Source organism: Humulus lupulus, chromosome X, assembly GCF_963169125.1.
Source record: "Humulus lupulus chromosome X, drHumLupu1.1, whole genome shotgun sequence".
NCBI lineage: Eukaryota > Viridiplantae > Streptophyta > Magnoliopsida > Rosales > Cannabaceae > Humulus > Humulus lupulus.
In genome coordinates, this window is record NC_084802.1 from 3,737,082 (window position 1) to 3,755,525 (window position 18,444).

Consider the following 18,444-nt stretch of genomic DNA (forward strand, 5'->3'; position numbering starts at 1 on the left):
AAATACAGAGTCCAAATAGATAATAAAACAAAACACAGAATCAAAAAATGTATAAACCCTTTATTTTATAAGTAGAATTATGAAATGTGTTTGTAAGTCATACTGTTTTCAAGATTTTCTCTCATTGGGTACATATTTAAGACGTAAATACTATCTCTCATATGTACATATTTAAGACGCAAATACTATCCATCATATGGTTGGGTGGTCCCAAAATCCAAAGTAAAGTAAAATAAGTTAAATAATATATATGTATATACTAAGTAAGTTTGATGTGAACTAATTAATAATGATATATAAGAGTACCAAAAGTATACTTGCAAAATTTTTATATGCGGACAGGATCTAACTAATGATGACAAACTAAAGGAAGTAAAATAAAAACAACTCGATCATACAAATTAGGTGACCTAAAATGTCTTTATGCATGGACACGAGCTAATTAATGATGATAATATCGAACATAAGAGTACCAAAAGTATTATAAAAAAGTTAAACAATCCAATTGTACATATGGCTTTATATGTGACTATGAGCCAATTAATGATAATACATACCCTAAGGGTGTTTGATATGAGGTTTGGGTTTGGGTTTGGGGAGTAGAGTTAGAGGAAGTTTAGATTAAGAAAATGTGAAACTCAAGTGTTTAAAGAGGTTAAGATTACCCTCAAATCAAGTTAAAAAATGGGACCCACTTAGAAACACAAACCTCCAAATCATTAAAAATAAATTTACCAAACATGAGTTAGATTTTACATTCCCATTACCACCAAATCAAATCCGCATACCAAACACCCCCTAAGAGTAGGGCTGTATATTGGTCTGTTTGGCCGTGTTATATCATATTTTAAGTAATTCAATGTAAATATTGAATTGCAAACATTTAACTGTAACTCGCTTAATAATTTAACCTGCACAATAATTTTAATGATTTGGTTGGGTTAACCCGTTTAAACCGATCTTCAATTACTCATCTTTGATGCCTTTGACCCACGATTTGGATCATGCTTGGTCCAAATAGCAAAGCTATAAATAGAAAACACTATTTATGAAGAACAAGATCTAATGGTGACATTTAGGTATTGTCATATTAACTTAAATATAAATCAAATGTTGATGAAGTATCACTTTAAATAAAATATTTAATAGTTTGGAACAAAAGTTAGATAATAGTTTGGAACAAAAGTTAGATAATCACAATATTATTTTTGAACCATTTGACGATTTCAAGGAAATAGTAATTGGAATGTAATTAAATAAATACATAAAATTCATTCCAAAATTTGTCAAATCCCATATAATTTTCAAAGGTGTAATCAAACCAATTTCATTAGTTAAAAATTTATTTTATATTACAGTAGCAAAATATATTTAAATTTAGGGATAAGATTTTGCCCCGTGATAAATCCTTTTCATCACCACGATTGTCATATCAATTAATTGATCCAACAATTATTAATTATTATAAATTTAAGTATACCAAATTAAATTTGGAGTATATTATATCTTAAGTTAAATAATACATATATAAAATAAAAAAAATGTATAAAGTCCAAACTTTATATTGATATTGGGTTTCTTGTAATAAAGTTATTTTTGTTCTTTTTCTTTCATTTTCTTGTCATCATTAAATACAATATCAATTTTTTTTATTTGTAATAGAATATATTATTTATATTTATATATACGGTATTTGAGAACCAAACGGTCACGGTCACGGTCACGGTCAGGGGTTTTGCTAGAGTGCACGAAGGCGTAGCGTCACAGTTAAGAAATTCCAAAAACACTGAAGCTTCCCTTTTGTTTTTGACTCATTTTGTCTAAAACACCTGTTAGGGCGGGAACCCAATTTCTCTTTCTTTATCTCTCGCTCGAGCTCAACTCGACTCGTTTCGACTCACTCATGCCCGTAACTCGCTCTATCTCTCTCTCTCTCTAGCGTTTTTCATTCTCTCTTCTCCGATTCCATTTCGGTAATCTAGGGTTTTGATTTCGTTCTCGTTTCTCACTTTCTTGATTTTTGCAGGAACCTACGATGAGTTTGCGGAAAGGCTCCAAGGTTTGGGTCGAGGACAGGAATTTGGCTTGGGTTGCAGCGGAGGTCATCGACTATGGTGGAAAGCAAGTTCTTGTTGTCACAGTTTCCGGGAAGAAGGTGGGGATTACTGGTCTTTTCTTCTTTTATTATTTATTTTTTTTCAAATTTGAGGGGGTGAGAATATAATGTGTTTTTTTTTTTTGAATTTTTTTGGGGGTAGATTTTGGTTTCTCCCGAGAAGGTTTTTCCTAGGGATGCGGATGAGGATGAGCATGGAGGAGTTGATGATATGACGAAATTGACTTATTTGAACGAGCCAGGAGTTCTTTACAATCTTCAGAGAAGATATGCTCTCAATGATATATATGTTAGTGCATTTAATATATATCTGTACTGATTGGCAATGCCATTAATGTTGTGTTATTCTTTGATGTTATGTGAGGGGTTTTGTTAGGTTTGGTTGTTCAACTATGTTTAGTAATGGACTTGCCTTGGGTGTGTTTAAAGAGAGTGAATATGTTATACTCAAACTTAGAAGATGAAAAAGAAGTTATTTTTAATTGTACATAACCAACCAACTTTTTTTAATTTTCAAATCATAATCATAGGATTTCTGTTTTATTTTTAAAAATAAAAATAATTAGATAATTAGGGTTGGCCCAGAAACAAAATGGAATGTTTGATGGTGTTTTAATTGTTCATACGTGGTAAAGTATGGGCCATTTATTGTCTATTCAACTGGGATTTTGTTTCTAGTGAAAAAGAGAGTAAACTTTTTATTTCCTTTTGAAGTATAACGCCTAACCGAGTCGAATTCGGTATTTGATCTGTCTTTTACCAACTTTTATTCCATCCCTTAATTAGGTAGAGAGTAGCTTTATTGCTGCATATTCATTTTGGTGGTGCTTACTTGGAATGACTTTAACTAGTCTGCAATTTTAAAAACTAATAATAAAATATTCAATATTTAGGTGTCGTTTAGATTGTTTTATCTTTTTGAGTCAGAGTTGCCCGAGACACTTTCCGTTACCTCGTAAACTTGAATTTTTCTTTTATTCTTGAAATTATCGTGTTAGGCAAACTCTATGGATTTTGCAGTGACCTCTGCGTGCATTGTTCTGTCTTTGTTAGACATACACAGGAAGCATTTTGATTGCGGTCAATCCATTCACAAAGCTTCCTCATTTATACAATGTCCATATGATGGAGATGTACAAGGGAGCTCCATTTGGCGAGTTGAGCCCCCATGTCTTTGCTGTGGCTGATGCATCATATAGGTTTATTGATTTTATATTTTCAAATAAGATGTAATTTTTTTTATATATTTTTAGTTCAACTGTGCAAGTAAGAACTTTTCTTAGCCTCTTGTGATCTTGTATAATCCAGGGCAATGATGAATGATGGTCGCAGCCAGTCTATACTGGTCAGTGGAGAAAGTGGGGCTGGGAAAACAGAGACGACTAAACTTATCATGCAGTACCTTACTTATGTTGGAGGCCGAGCTGCTGGTGGTGACAGAACTGTCGAGCAGCAAGTTCTTGAAGTAAGAATTATCCTCAAATTAATACACTTTGTATGGCTCAACAGGGAAACAATTTTGAACAAGATTTAGGCCAGGTACCCAAAAGGTCTTGAATAGAAAGCCATTAGTTTTTCACAAGCAAGCTAGACAGTAATTTAATGGAGGGGAGCCTTGCTCTGAACATTGACACTTAGATGGATTAATTTTCTTGTATAATTGTTTAGTTGCTAAAACTTAAGAGTTGTTTTGGTCTTGTATTGAGAACATTTATGTCGTCATTGCTCTTATGCCATTGGAACTTTGGTTTTTTTATTTTGTTGACCCATAATTTCAATTTTGTCCCAGTCAAATCCTCTTTTGGAAGCGTTTGGTAATGCAAGGACTGTTAGAAATGACAATTCAAGGTTTGTCATTTAGCCACTGGAGTTGCTTGCTATACTACTGCATGAATTATTCTTTGGAAATCTTCGTCTAAAGATATATTGCTTTCACTTTCTTGATTCCACATGCAGTCGCTTTGGGAAGTTTGTTGAGATCCAGTTTGATGCAAATGGTAGAATATCAGGTGCTGCCATTAGAACTTACTTATTGGAAAGATCACGTGTTGTACAGATTACAGATCCTGAAAGGAATTATCACTGCTTTTATCATTTGTGTGCTTCCGGAAGGGTATATTCTCTGTCTCTATATATATGTGTGTGTGTGTGTGTGTGTGTGTGTGTATCTGTATGTATATCTCTGTCCCTCCTGGCATGTGTTTGTGTTTGCATGATTTCTTCTTTTACAAATGAACAAATGGGACCAGATGTATATGTAAATGGATCCTCATTCCTTTGACATTGTTTTTGGGTTGTTTTATGTTCAGGATGCAGAAAAATACAAGCTAGGTCATCCAAGCCATTTCCATTATTTAAATCAGAGTAAGATTTATGAACTGGATGGAGTAAGCAATGCTGAGGAATATATTAAGACAAGGAGAGCAATGGACATTGTTGGCATTAGTCATGAAGACCAGGTTCTAAAACTATGCATGAGTAGCTCATTACTGATTACTATCACATACTTCAACTTTAGAAAATTAGAATTATGGTGTATTTGATTTCTTCTCTTCTTTAAAATTATAATTATATTTTTGTACTATTAGGAAGCAATATTTCGCTCCTTGGCTGGAATTCTACATCTGGGCAACATTGAATTTTCTCCTGGGAAAGAGCACGACTCTTCAATTCTAAAGGATCAGAAATCAACCTTTCATCTGCAGATGGTTGCTAATCTTTTCATGTAGGTGATGAACAAGATAGCTTGAAAATTTATTTTCTAGGAATTCATATGGAGTAGACTTATAGGAAGTGTTTTTATTTAGCAATTATATGCGTGTTTGAATGTTAATCTTGGAATTTAAATGTCAAAGTTAGGCAGCTATCTTTGTTATTTGCATAGGAAACGTTTTAATAATGTGAATTCATCAAATTGCAATTTCAGGGGAATATCTCTGAGACTTATTTTGAAAGTACTGAAGAATAATTTATATCATTTGGATTGAGAAAGTTCAACCATCACCGAGACTGACCATATTGTGATAGATTGAAATGTTCTGAATTTTATTTTGATTAAATTGCTTATTTCATCTATTAGGTGTGATGTAGATCTTTTGCTAGCAACACTATGTACTCGTTCAATTCAAACCCGTGAAGGAAGCATTGTTAAGGCTCTTGATTGTAATGCTGCTGTTACTGGTAGAGATGCTCTGGCAAAAACTGTTTATGCACGGTTGTTTGACTGGTAAATTTTTTTGCCTCTTATAAAAAGAATCATTCTCTTGAAGTCTTGTGTTTATCCAGAGATGAGATTTTGGTGACCATCTGAATTTCTGTTTCAGGCTGGTTGATAAAATTAATAAGTCTGTTGGGCAAGATTTGAATTCCCAAGTACAAATTGGAGTTCTGGACATTTATGGTTTTGAATGTTTTAAGGATAATAGGTAATTATTTTATTTTATATTTTGTTTATTAACAATACTTTTTTATTTGTATTTATTTTCCTTTTTTAGATATTTTAATGTTATCCATGTAGATTTATCCATGTTTGTGTGGTAAAAAAATATTGAACTTTCGATATCATCATATGCAATTTCATTCCAATGAAATTGGAATATCTAGGACTCCAATAAAAAATATCTAGGACAAATGTTATTCACCTTCATTCCAATGAGCATCATTTTTTATGAGTACTTGGTTAAATAAGGTTTTATCAGAGAATAACCTTTTTCATACACTTTAAAATGAAAACAGAACTTTCATCTTTTCCCCCCCTGGAAATAGACTCACATGTTTATTAAATGACAAAATACCCTATTATCATTTACTACACGACTTTCAAAATTTGAGAACAGAACATTATTTTTTTCTGCATCGTAAGTTAGAGTTTTAGGGGTTAATTTTCAGTTTAAAGGGAACAAAGAGACTATTTTCAAAATGAATTGGTAAAAGAAGTAATCGGAGAGGGCATACATTTACATAAAGTTGAAAACATACATTTTTATACTAAGAACCAGAAAAGCTTGTGTGTCATACATATTGTTTCTTCTCATGTATTACTTCTAAGAGGTTTCAGTGTTTGATTTAAAAGAAGTTTAACTCTTCCTTTTTTGTTGTCACACTTTATCTTTATATTAACTTATAATATTATGTTTTGCAGTTTTGAGCAATTTTGCATTAATTTTGCGAATGAAAAACTTCAGCAACATTTTAATGAGGTGCACCATTTTTTTTTAAAGTTTAATATAAACTTATTATGATATGAAGTATTAATTTTAATGAGGCTAGTGATTATTCTTTCTTCAGTATAAATTCTCCCTCTCTCTCTCTCTTTGTTGTTGGGATCAAGATAAACTTATTATTATGTTATCTCTTTCCTTTATTCCAGCACGTCTTCAAGATGGAGCAGGAAGAGTACAGTAAAGAAGAAATCAATTGGAGCTACATCGAGTTTATAGATAATCAAGATGTTCTAGATTTGATTGAGAAGGTTTTGTTCATTATCAGAGAAATTTGTAGACTGAATTCATGTTGATAGATTAAAACTGCAAAATCTTCTTTCACTTTCCCTTTTTTAGGATGTTAAGGATAGATCTTCTATTGCCTTTATATCATCATGTGGTTGTAGCATGTAAGTTTGTGGCTAGATTAGTAAAATGTATTACTTTAGTTGAGGAACTCTCCATATTTTTGTGTCAAAGGATTGATGGAAATTGAGAGTGCACTGAAAAATGTTTAGAATGTATGCGTAATTTGGTTCATATATTCAGGTTTAAATTTAGTATATCTTTATAATTTTTATGTTGTTGGACCTTATGTTACATTTCCTATTGCAGAAACCTATTGGAATAATTGCTTTATTGGATGAAGCTTGGTACAATTTGAGTTCTTCAGTATAAATTGGTGCGTGTAGTTCTGCATATATTTTTTTTGGTACTATATCCTTATCCTGATTCTCTTACTTTTGCAGCATGTTCCCAAGATCAACACATGAAACTTTTTCCATGAAGTTATTTCAGCATTTCCGGTCACACTCAAGATTGGAAAAGGCAAAATTTTCAGAAACAGATTTTACTGTCTCCCATTATGCTGGAAAGGCATGTTATATGTCTTGTTGTATTTGCAAATAGAATCCTGTGATCGAAATTTAGAATCCTGTGCCCAGATAATTTTTATTAAAATCATTTATATATTATTTTTTGTAGGTTACTTATCATACAGATACCTTTTTAGATAAAAATCGTGATTATGTTGTGGTTGAACACTGCAATCTGCTATCCTCTTCCAAATGCCCCCTTATCGCTGGTCTTTTCCCCTTACTTCCAGAGGAATCTTTGAGATCATCATACAAGTTTTCTTCTGTTGCCTCAAGATTTAAGGTAGATGGCTTATGTTTTGTTTTGTGTAGTTATTTTTTTGGTAATTTATTTTATTTTATTTTAATTCTATGTTTTGGTCCTTACCCCTAGTGTATTTGATTGGTAATAGTGCATGTCCTATGATAATGATTGCAAAAGGGAAGGAGTGAGTATATATATCAAATGGAAAATGCAAGATGTAATTAAGTTATTTATCTTGTTCTGACAAGTTCTTCATACTACTATCAAGAATACTAGGCAGTGATTTTGAAAGTTGCTGACTAAAAAGAATGTCTTGAGAACCATATGGTTTTTTTACCTTGAGTTTTTTGCTATGGTGTTGTCTTGTAACTTCTGAAGTCATTTGCATTTGTAAGAGTTTTGAATGCCTTGGTGACAATTAATGTAATCTCTTTAGGCGTTGGAAGTTCTTGTCACTCTGCCTTTATTTTTGTCCCTGAAATTGATATAACTTTTCCTTTTTCTGCTTGTAGCACCAACTTCAAGCTCTGATGGAAACACTCAACACAACAGAGCCACATTATATACGTTGTGTGAAACCAAATTCTTTGAACCGACCACAAAAGTTTGAGAACCCGAGTATACTACATCAGCTACGCTGCGGGGTGGGTAACCCTAGAACTTCTGTGTTTTTCTGTGGGATGTCAATTTTTTTTAAGCCTGGATTTTGCTTGATGAGGGTGTAGTGCCATTTATTTTACTGTTTGAGATGCTGTTGTCAATTAAGTCATATGCTTTATAACTAAAAAAAATTCAATATAATTTGCAAGTGTTTCCTTATTTACTTGGGTAGTTTGGTCTATAAATTGCATTCTTAAATGTCCTCTGTTATCTTTTGTTTGGTAATATATGTTGTGTTAGCAATTAAAAGTAAAGTTTCGTTGTTCGAGTTAAAAGCCATTAAATTTAATGAAATTGTCATTGTAGGTTCAATGATCTGTTCTTGTTGCACATTTTTATGAAAGGCTTTTTTTTTCAAAGCTGCTAATCATAATAGTTGTAGTTTAGGACTTATATTAAAATATTTAGTTTCTGTTTGTACAATTACAACAAGAAAAAGGAAAAGGAATTTTGAGGTTTACCTGATGTTGTGAATATTTTGCTAATTTGCTGGGGGATATGGTGGACTATGTAGGATTATAAGTACGTTGACCACAAAACAAAACAATGGCTATTTATTGCATTTTTATATAATTGTCTCCTGGTTGTTACTTTATAGTAGTTATATCATTGCTTTTCATTGATTAAATGATTGTTAGATTTATTGTAGTAATTATTTGTCTTAATGCAGGGTGTGTTGGAGGCTGTTCGGATAAGTTTGGCAGGCTATCCCACGCGAAAGACTTTTTCAGAGTTTGTAGATCGCTTTGGAATATTAGCTCCTGAATTTATGGATGGAAGGTGGGTCTGTGTTGTTTGTTTCTATGCTCAATTTAATTACTGGAGTGATAAATGTAGCTTGTGTGAATGTGTATTGCGATTATGGAAGTTTGAATATCACAAATATTTTTTGAAACAACTGTTGTAAGAGCTCCATCCTTTTGTTGTGATTATTAACATACTTTACTGTTCTGGTATTTGTATTCTGTAGTTTTGATGAAACAACCATCACAGAGAAAATTCTGAAAAAGTTAAATCTTGATAATTTTCAGGTATGTTTTCCATATTTTATATGAATGTCTCATTACTCATTTTTCAAGTTGCGCATGTTTGGGTGCAAAACTTTGGATGCTTCTGTTCAGTCATCTTTTACTTTTGCAGTTGGGTAGAACCAAAGTGTTTCTCAGGGCTGGACAAATTGGTGTTTTGGATTCTCGTCGTGCTGAGGTTTTAGATAGTTCTGCAAAACTTATTCAGCGTCAGTTACGAACATATATTGCTCGCAGGGATTTTATCTCAACTAGGGCTTCTGCATTGGCTCTCCAAGCTTACTGTAGAGGTTCTTGTGCTCCTACTGGAAACTTATCGAAATTTCAGATTCTTTATTCTATTCTTGTTTTTTCCCGTTCACATTTTATTCCTGTAGCCCTTTTGAACTTTGTTTGTAGTGGAATGGAAAAATTGTTGCATTGTCTTGAAATAAGGCCAAAAGTCGTGTATAGGTCTCCCACTTTTGATGTTGTGATAGATATGCTTTCTGTTTTGTTCATGAAATTATGATACTTCCCTGCTGATTTTTCCCTTTAGTATCACATTTTTGACACATGCTAATTGCCCTTTTCCACCAGTTTTGGTTCTTGAGAAGAATCAACAGCAGAAATTCTGTGGGAAAAAATAAAATTTTGGGTGGCGACTTAGGTTTTCAGGGTTAAAGGTTTTGAGGGAGTTTCTTTCTTAGAACTAGTTAGAGATTGGAACTATTTTCTGTGAAAATTTAGTGTATTTTTGTTTATTCTGTACATTCCTTTTCACGTGCTATTGTTGTTTATAGTTTGGGTTTTTGGCCTGTTTACTATAGCCAGGTTCCTTTACTTTGTATTATCTTATCATAATTAATTCAAAGTTTTATTTTAAAAAGAAGGGGGGGTATTAATAATATTGCCACATACAACAAAGTGGATCATTACATTTGTACAGTCATTTATCTATCCCCATGCCTTTTCACTATTCTCGGATCATACTTATAATGCTTTATTATTGTAAAGTATCTTTATATTTGTGCCACCATTTTGATCACCTACTTTTTAAGATTGTTATCTGAATGTTGCATTTAGTTTATTTAGGGAGACATGTTTGAGGGCTCTGTACAATTTCCACATCCATTCTAGTGATACCAGTACCAGCCTATCACTGGGTGATTTTATCATTCTTTAATATTAAAACAATTTTCTGATCATTGAATTGGCTGTTGCCGTAATAATGCATCTGATAAGGGATAGGGGGTTCAAATTGCAAACCTCAACAATGAAGGTCAATGTGGATGCTGTTAGGCTGAGCTCGTGGCCACTTCAATATTGCAATTTCTGCATGGTCTTTTTTGTTTTCTTTTAAATTTTCTCTTGATGGTTTTCATATTTTAGGATGTCTTGGCCGAAAGATGTACATTGTCAAACGAGAGGAAGCAGCTGCTCTTGTACTCCAGAAACACATCCGAAGCTGGCTTTCAAGGAAGGCATACTTGCAACTACTTTTAGCAGCTGTTATCATACAATCTGGAGCTCGTGGTTTCTCAACTCGCAAAAGTTTTATGCATGGGAAAGAACATAGAGCTGCTGTTTTAATTCAGGTGATTCTTTTCAAGGTTCATTCATGTTTACTGTTAAACAACGTGTAGTATGCATATATTTATGGTCATCCATCAAAGTTTGAAACTAAAACTTTTCAGAGCTTCTTTGGGTGATTTGGATATGATTTATGTTTCTCCTTATACTTTTATAGCAATATATTATGAGTGTTTGTGGTCCATTATTCAATTCTTAAATAGGGCAGAATCATTTTATTAGTGTTTGTCTAATTATTACAAGTAGAATAAAAGTAGCAGTTTAGTGCTTGTGCAGGAATCTCTTTTTGTGCACTGTTATGGTTTTCTTGTTTAACATGTCTTATTGTGATTTTTTTACACATTATTTTTGTTTACTATCTACTTCAACTAACTTCACCACATGAACTCTTTGTCCAATGCAATTTTATTAGGCTCGGTGGAGGATGTGTAAGGTTCGCTCAGCTTTCAGACATGAACAGACTTCTATAATAGCAATACAAAGTCTCTGGAGACGAAAATTGGCAAAAAGAGAGCTTCGGAGGCTTAGACAGGTGAACTGTTGTGCTACATCTGATGTACGAAATACATGAATTGATGCTCTGTACTGTTATTCATTCATATTTTTTTTCATTGGCAGGAAGCAAATGAAGCCGGTGCACTGCGTTTAGCTAAGAATAAACTTGAGAAGCAGTTAGAAGATTTGACTTGGCGGTTGCATCTCGAAAAAAGATTGCGGGTATTTCCCTTTGTTTTGATTCTTTGTTTTTCTTGAGTCGTTTGTTACTATTTAGAGCATTTTGATTGTTTCAAGTGTATTTTGAATTTTGATATCTTATCCATGACAACCTTTAGCTGACTATATGACATTATAGTCCTTTGCAAATATTTTTTTACTTTACATGAAAAGATCATTCTTTTCTGCTTAAATGGGTTCTTGATATGTGTTACATTTTGTGATTGTTATATGGACAGGTTTCCAATGAAGATGCCAAGTCAGTAGAAAATTCGAAACTTCAGAAGATGGTGGAATCTTTGAACCTTGAGTTAGATGCAGCAAACTTAGCAACAATTAATGAGTGCAACAAGAATGCAGTGCTCCAAAATCAGTTAGAATTGTCTTCAAAGGAGAAATCTGCTTTGGAGAGAGAACTCATAACAATGGCTGAATTGAGAAAAGAAAATTCATTATTGAGGGTGCGTCTTTTTGTTTGATATAATATTCTATTTGTTCGTATGTTTTTGTTTATGTTTCATTATTATGTAGTATTTGTACTTTATGGTTTGTCTATCTAGGACTTTCATAATACTTTCCATTGAGAAAGGATTGACTTTACTATGATAAGCTTTTAATTTTATATATGCTTTCAGATGAAATGTTACCATGAATTAATTAATACCGAATATCAAAATGTCAGTTTGGCATATATGGTGTTCTTAGAACTCAATTCTATTGTGCTACACTTTTTTCTGTAAAGTTAAAATGTGTAGCCAAATGTTTGGGTGTTCTTGATTGTCCTTTTCTTGCAGTGATTGTATGTAGCCCATTATGCTATTCATGCAACATCACTAGCATCTCTTTTTTGTTAGAGGGGTGAGTGGGTGGGGCTGGGGGTTACCATATCTCCTAAACTGATTGTTTGTCAAAGTTAATTTTTTGTTTTTGTGCAGAGTTCATTGAATACTCTGGACAAGAAGAATTCAGATCTGGAGACCGAGCTTCTCAGGGTGCGAAAGGACAATAGTGACATGATTGAGAAGTTGAGAGAATTTGAAGAGAAGTGCTCCCAGCTTCAGCAGAGCGTTAAAAGGTATTGTTTCATCTTAAGCTTTCCTTTTTTACTTGAAAGTAATAGCCAATGTTATTTTGTGATGTTCATGATAGCTAGGTGTTACATTTGGCAATGTATTTACGACAATAGATAGATGTGATTGGTTATATGCGAACTGCTGGCATTGGTAGTTTAAACTCTATGTTTAATAATTTCCAACTCCAGTAGTTGCTCATGTTTATGCCTGTAAATAAATTTGTAAACATAGACGAAAATAGAAGAGAGTACTCTGAATGTTATCGGTGATCCCCAATGATGCAGTGATTTTATAGAATGTTTTCTAATAACTAATTCGATAATGATACACATAGCATAAGATATTAGCAAAAGCAAAACAGAAAGAAACTTGAGTTAAACTCCTAATCATTTGAACTATCAAACTGTTAATAAAAAATATCCTCTAATGTAAAATTTAAATAATCTTTGAATTTTCCACAATCTTTTTCATATTCAGAATGTATTATGAATAAGAAAATTTATTTCTCTAATACTCTATTCTTTAAATGTTAGTCTTGAAGAGAAAGTCTCAGTTTTAGAAGGCGAGAATCAAGTTATGCGACAAAAAGCCTTGACTGTCACTCCCAAGAGCAATCGTCCTGGTTTTGCAAGGACATATTCTGATGTAAGTTGTCATAAACATTGCTAATGCAAAAATATAGGATTATGCATTTTGGGTTTCATGTGCATGCGAAGACTAAAGTAGTTGGTATGCTGATTCGATGTTATCTATAAAATATTTTTGGCATGTGGTGAAAAGCTAATGACTTGCAATGTGTGCATTTCTGATTTTTCTTTTTCTTTTTTGAATTGGTTTCAGAAAAACTCTGGTGCACTTGTCCTTTCTCAATCTGATCGGAAGTTACTATTTGTGAGTTATAGCCTTTTTTCCATTTCATGGCTGAGCATAGTTCCCAATATGTTTCTTCTCTTTATGTAATATATTGTGTGCAGGAGTCGCCTACCCCTACGAAGGCTATTGTCCCTCTTTCACATAGCTTTTCAGAATCACGCCGGCCAAAATTAGCTGCAGAGAGGCATCAGGTTTTTTTTCCTTGATTCTTTACTATTTTAAAACTAGTGATCTGAACAGAATGTATCTGTTAGTTAGGCTTTTATTTTCTTTTTTTATTTGTTTTTCAGGATTTTATCAGATTGTATAGTTCCTGATTTCAAGGAATTTTTTTTTTTTGGTTTAAGCATCCCATGGTTTCCAACTTTAAAGCTATTTTCTGCACCTATATTAAAATAAAAGAAAATTCCAAGTCATGGATTACAAATAAGAACCCAACAAATCAAACACCTAAATAAGAATAGAAATCACTTTGCGGAAACAAATATATGGCATAGGATCTGGTGAATATCCAAGAACCTATTTTTCCTATTACTCTCTGTAGTGTTTTTTTTTTTCTCTCCTATTTTCTTGGTATAGTATCATCATTAGAAAGATGGCACCTGGTGATTTTAATATGATGAACATATTAAATTTCTTTGGTGGCTATTGTGCTTCTTATATTGTTCACCCTTGGCTGTAATGGATGTGATCTGCAGGAAAATTGTGTATTCCTTTCAAGGTGTATCAAAGAAGATATGGGTTTTATAGATGGAAAACCATTGGCAGCCTGTATCATATACAATTGTCTTCATCATTGGCATGCCTTTGAGTCGGAACGAACAGCGATTTTTGACTTTATAATTGAAGGAATAAATGATGTTCTGAAGGTACTTGCTTGGAACTTTCTCATCTGGCCAAATATCTTGGTATTTTTTGTTTGCATCTTTTTTAATACTAAGATGCTTTTCTTGTACCTGATTATCAAAATATGTAGAGCTTGTGGAGAAGAAAAAAATTTACTAATTAGTTTTTGATGTACCTAAATTAAAATTTATTTCATTATTTTATTACGGTTTGGACTGTGGGTGTTAAAACCTTGCTTTTCATTCTTGTAACAGGTTGGTGATGAGAATATTGTGTTGCCATATTGGTTGTCCAACGCATCTGCACTTCTATGCCTCCTTCAAAGGAATTTAAAATCAAATGGTTTCCTAACAGCAACTCCTCAGCGATCTGCTGGGTCTACTGGGTTGGCGGCCAGGATTGGGCATGTGAGTTACCAAAGCTTTTACTGTATATGTTGTAATATAGTGAATGTACTCTTGCATTTACTAGATTATACTTTTGTTTTACTCTCAAGTCAGAAAGATAAAATCTTCACAATTGTGATATTGTTGGTTGTTTCTTTGTAATGTGAGGTTACATTCCTTTGCTTTCAGTGGAAGTCTTTAGCTTGCTATTAGTGTTTTAAAATATATTTTTCTGTATGAATTGTTGTTGAATATACCCAAGGACTGTTTTCTTCAGTGCATAATTTCTCTTGTTAGTTCATTGTATTGCTTAGTAAGATTTGTATCAAATCTTTCTTATTTTTTTACTTTTGCAGGGATTAAAATCGTCATCTAAATATTTTGGGTTTGACGATGGTGTAACACACCTTGAAGCAAGGTATCCCGCTATACTGTTCAAACAACAATTGACTGCTTGTGTAGAGAAGATTTTTGGCTTAATTCGTGACAATTTGAAGAAAGAATTGTCTCCACTATTGGGCTTTTGCATTCAGGTATAAACTTCTTGTTCAGTAAATTTGATATTATTGTGCTTTAACTATCTTTGTGATGGATTCATGCTTTTTCTTGGTTGCCATTTTATGTTGCTTTTCTAATTCACTTTATGTCCATTGTTAAGGTATCTAATATTTATTTTCATTTTAATATATTTGTGCAATTGCCCATTTCTACTTGATACACAAGATGAGTGAGGTGTCTATTTCAAATATTGTAGTTCCAGTTTTTGCGTCTCTTGATGTATGAAAACTTGTACATTTTCTTACCTTCACAATGAAACATTTAGTTTTAAAAAAAATCCAAGCTGTAAAATACATTTTCTGAACAGTTTCGTCATGTTTCTTGATTTCTCTACATTCTTTCTAATGTATGAAAACTTTGTACATTTTCTTACCATTACAATGAAATAATTAATTGAAAATGTTATGTCCAAGCTGTAAGGTACATTTCTATACAGTTTTGTCATTTTTCTTGATTCTATTATTAATATTATATTTATTTTATTTGTTGAAATAGTGAATACGATTGCTTGCCTTTTTGATTAGTTTGGGCATGGGATTCTATTGACATTATTGTGTTTTTATGATACTTTGTAAGGCGCCAAAAAATTCCCGAGTACTTGGAAAGTCATCTAGATCACCTAGTGGTGGTGCTCCTCAGCCGACACCTGGTAATCAGTGGGAGAACATCATCAAGTTTCTTGATTCTCTTATGGGTCAATTACGTAAAAATCATGTACGTAATATTTGCTTCCTTTGATATTTTGTCTTCTTTGTTATGTGTTATACGGGAAGAAGACGTGTTACTGGTCGTTTTCTAAGCTGAAACTTGATAATTTGGCTCTAGTTCTGTTGCTTTTCACTTGTGAGATGACTAAGCAGGGTTAGTTATTGAGCCTTGTTATGCTTTTGTATTATGAGGCTGCAAGAATATACTGCTTTAAAAAAGTTAATGCTTATTCTTTTCTGAGTCAAGCAACTTGTGTCATCCAGGTACCTTCCTTTTTCATCCGCAAGCTGGTGACTCAGGTTTTCTCTTTCATCAATATATCATTATTCAACAGGTAAGAGTTCAATTCCTTAATAGCTTGCAATTTCTTTTATTCTCCTGATATTAAGAGTGTTACCGTACTGAGTGAAACTCTCTTTTTGGTAGTCTGTTACTGCGACGGGAATGTTGTACGTTTTCAAATGGGGAATATGTAAAGTCCGGTCTAGCGGAATTGGAGAAGTGGATAGTTAATGCAGGGGATGAGGTAAAACTTGAAAGCATTTCTCTTGGCACGTTCCAAACCTTGACCAACTCCGGGTCCAATAGAAATCTTTAATCCTATATTCACTTTTTTTTTTTTTGTGCTATCTGTAGTTTGCAGGAACCTCATGGCATGAGCTCAACTATATTAGACAAGCTGTTGGTTTTCTGGTATATAAGGCAGTCACTTAAGTTTTATTTTTTATTTTGTTCATGTATTATCTATCTATATGCTTAGTTGAGGTCTTTCTACCAACGCATCATGTAGGTAATACACCAGAAGAGGAAAAAATCTTTGGAGGAGATTAGACAGGATCTTTGTCCGGTACTTCTATAGTCTCCCATACAAACTTTTCAATTATTTTTTATATGATTTATTTACAAGACTTTAATATTGAACTCTGAATATGCAGGCACTGACAGTCCGGCAAATCTATCGGATAAGTACTATGTACTGGGATGACAAATACGGAACTCAGAGTGTGTCAAATGAGGCATGTTGCAGTTTAAGTTCCTTTCTTTGGCGATTTTCGGTCAATTGAGTTTTTCCTTTGGTTTCTGAAGGTTGTCTTATTTTCAGGTAGTTGCTCAAATGAGAGAGATTTTAAACAAGGACAACCTGAATCTCACCTCCAATTCATTCTTGCTTGACGACGATTTAAGGTAAATTTTCTTTAGCCCAGTCTGTAAATTCATTTGGGAGTTGCAACCATAATGACTGGGGCGGCATCCAATCCGGTCCCAAATTTTGAATAGTAATGCTACACAAAATGCACACACTGAGGAGTCAATACTTATTAACCACCCATAAAAATGAATATGACACGTCAGTGTATACATTGCGTGTAAAATATATATATATTCTGAGCATTACTTATCCTTGACGACACATGCTTTCAGTTTGTTGCTTCCATTTGAATATATAAATGTGAAAATGTTTTTGACGAATGCCCTACAATATAGAAGGAAAATATGTTAAATGCGGTAGTTAGTGATAGAGAGACTTGATAGAAGAAACCAGCACAGGAACTCATCCTTTATTGGTTTGAGAATTGTGTGGTATTCAAGCAATTTGATTGACTAGGATATCTTGAAATTAAGGGGGCATTTTTTCAGCTTATCATATAAATCATTCAGCCTTGCCATCTTAACTTTCTTCTACTTTTCTCATTGCAGCATTCCGTTTTCGACAGAAGATATTGATATGGCTATTCCTGTGATAGACCCTTCAGATATAGGATTTCCAAGTTTCTTGTCCGAGTACCCGGTTGCGCAGTTTCTTATCCAGCCACAAAATTAGCTTCTAGTCTTAGTATTTGTTTGCAAGTTTAAGTGTACAGATTTAGAAAGAAAAAAGGAAAGAAAAAAAAAAGCATCATTTTAGAGTATAGCTAGCTAGCTCGTCGTATGAAAGATTTGATATTTGCAGGGAAGCATGAAGCGAGAGCATTTTCGAGGTCGTCATCACAAGAATGTACCAACCTCTAACAAGAGTTTCTCAGGACTTGATGAACACTCGCTGGAATTTGTATGTTTAGATTTGCAATTTTTTCATTTTTTTTAATCCCTCCCTCGACGATGGTGCTTCACTTTTCATGAAGTTCATCATATAGTTAGTTTGAGTCTTCGAATTAGGTCTCAATGTACTAATATATAGTAGTTGTTTTGTTGTACATTTCGTGCTTTGTATATGAACATCTTGTAGTAGCCTAAAATTAAGTGTAGGAAATGATTTCACATTCGTTTATGTATATTTGCTCTTCTAATTTAAATCCCATGAAAATATACATTATATATGATTGATTGTTTCCCCTTTCGGTAAAATTAAAGCTATTGTACACCTTGATATTTCATTATCTATTGTGTAAATGTATTACATTTTTGGTTTTGGATTTGTCTTCATTTATTTTTATTGTAAGGCAAACGATGTATGTAAAGCTTCGAGTAACTATGAATCTTGCAAAGAGATGATTAAAATATAAGCTAACTAACTTGAGTATAATTTGAAAATCTTCTCAAGTTAAATTCCCAATTGAATCTAGTTGTGTTACTTTTTAAAGATGGGGA

The 18,444-nt window shown here is 33.1% G+C and overlaps 1 protein-coding gene across 1 annotated transcript; it reads left to right on the forward strand.

The window, feature by feature from the left end:
• Positions 1-1,768: 1,768 nt before the first annotated feature.
• Positions 1,769-18,176, forward strand: LOC133806990 (myosin-15). Its single transcript, XM_062245092.1, has 39 exons — positions 1,769-1,909; positions 2,027-2,155; positions 2,259-2,405; positions 3,170-3,315; positions 3,425-3,581; positions 3,906-3,964; positions 4,073-4,229; positions 4,426-4,575; positions 4,705-4,841; positions 5,196-5,342; positions 5,440-5,541; positions 6,258-6,315; positions 6,486-6,587; positions 6,934-6,971; positions 7,068-7,194; positions 7,303-7,476; positions 7,950-8,081; positions 8,768-8,877; positions 9,068-9,128; positions 9,238-9,415; positions 10,497-10,702; positions 11,110-11,229; positions 11,316-11,414; positions 11,651-11,872; positions 12,347-12,486; positions 13,018-13,129; positions 13,325-13,375; positions 13,459-13,548; positions 14,056-14,226; positions 14,458-14,610; positions 14,946-15,122; positions 15,724-15,861; positions 16,119-16,189; positions 16,282-16,381; positions 16,492-16,548; positions 16,646-16,702; positions 16,791-16,871; positions 16,958-17,040; positions 17,554-18,176. The coding sequence occupies exons 1-39, from the start codon at positions 1,904-1,906 to the stop codon at positions 17,675-17,677; spliced, it is 4,569 nt and encodes a 1,522-aa protein (XP_062101076.1). The 5' UTR covers positions 1,769-1,903; the 3' UTR covers positions 17,678-18,176.
• Positions 18,177-18,444: the final 268 nt, after the last annotated feature.

Excerpts from the sequence above, each read along its gene's own strand:
- LOC133806990 (XM_062245092.1), top strand. Across the intron at positions 4,230-4,425 it reads ATTTGTGTGCTTCCGGAAGG|GATGCAGAAAAATACAAGCT; the intron begins GTATATTCTCTG and ends TTTTATGTTCAG. Across the intron at positions 16,190-16,281 it reads AATATATCATTATTCAACAG|TCTGTTACTGCGACGGGAAT; the intron begins GTAAGAGTTCAA and ends TCTTTTTGGTAG.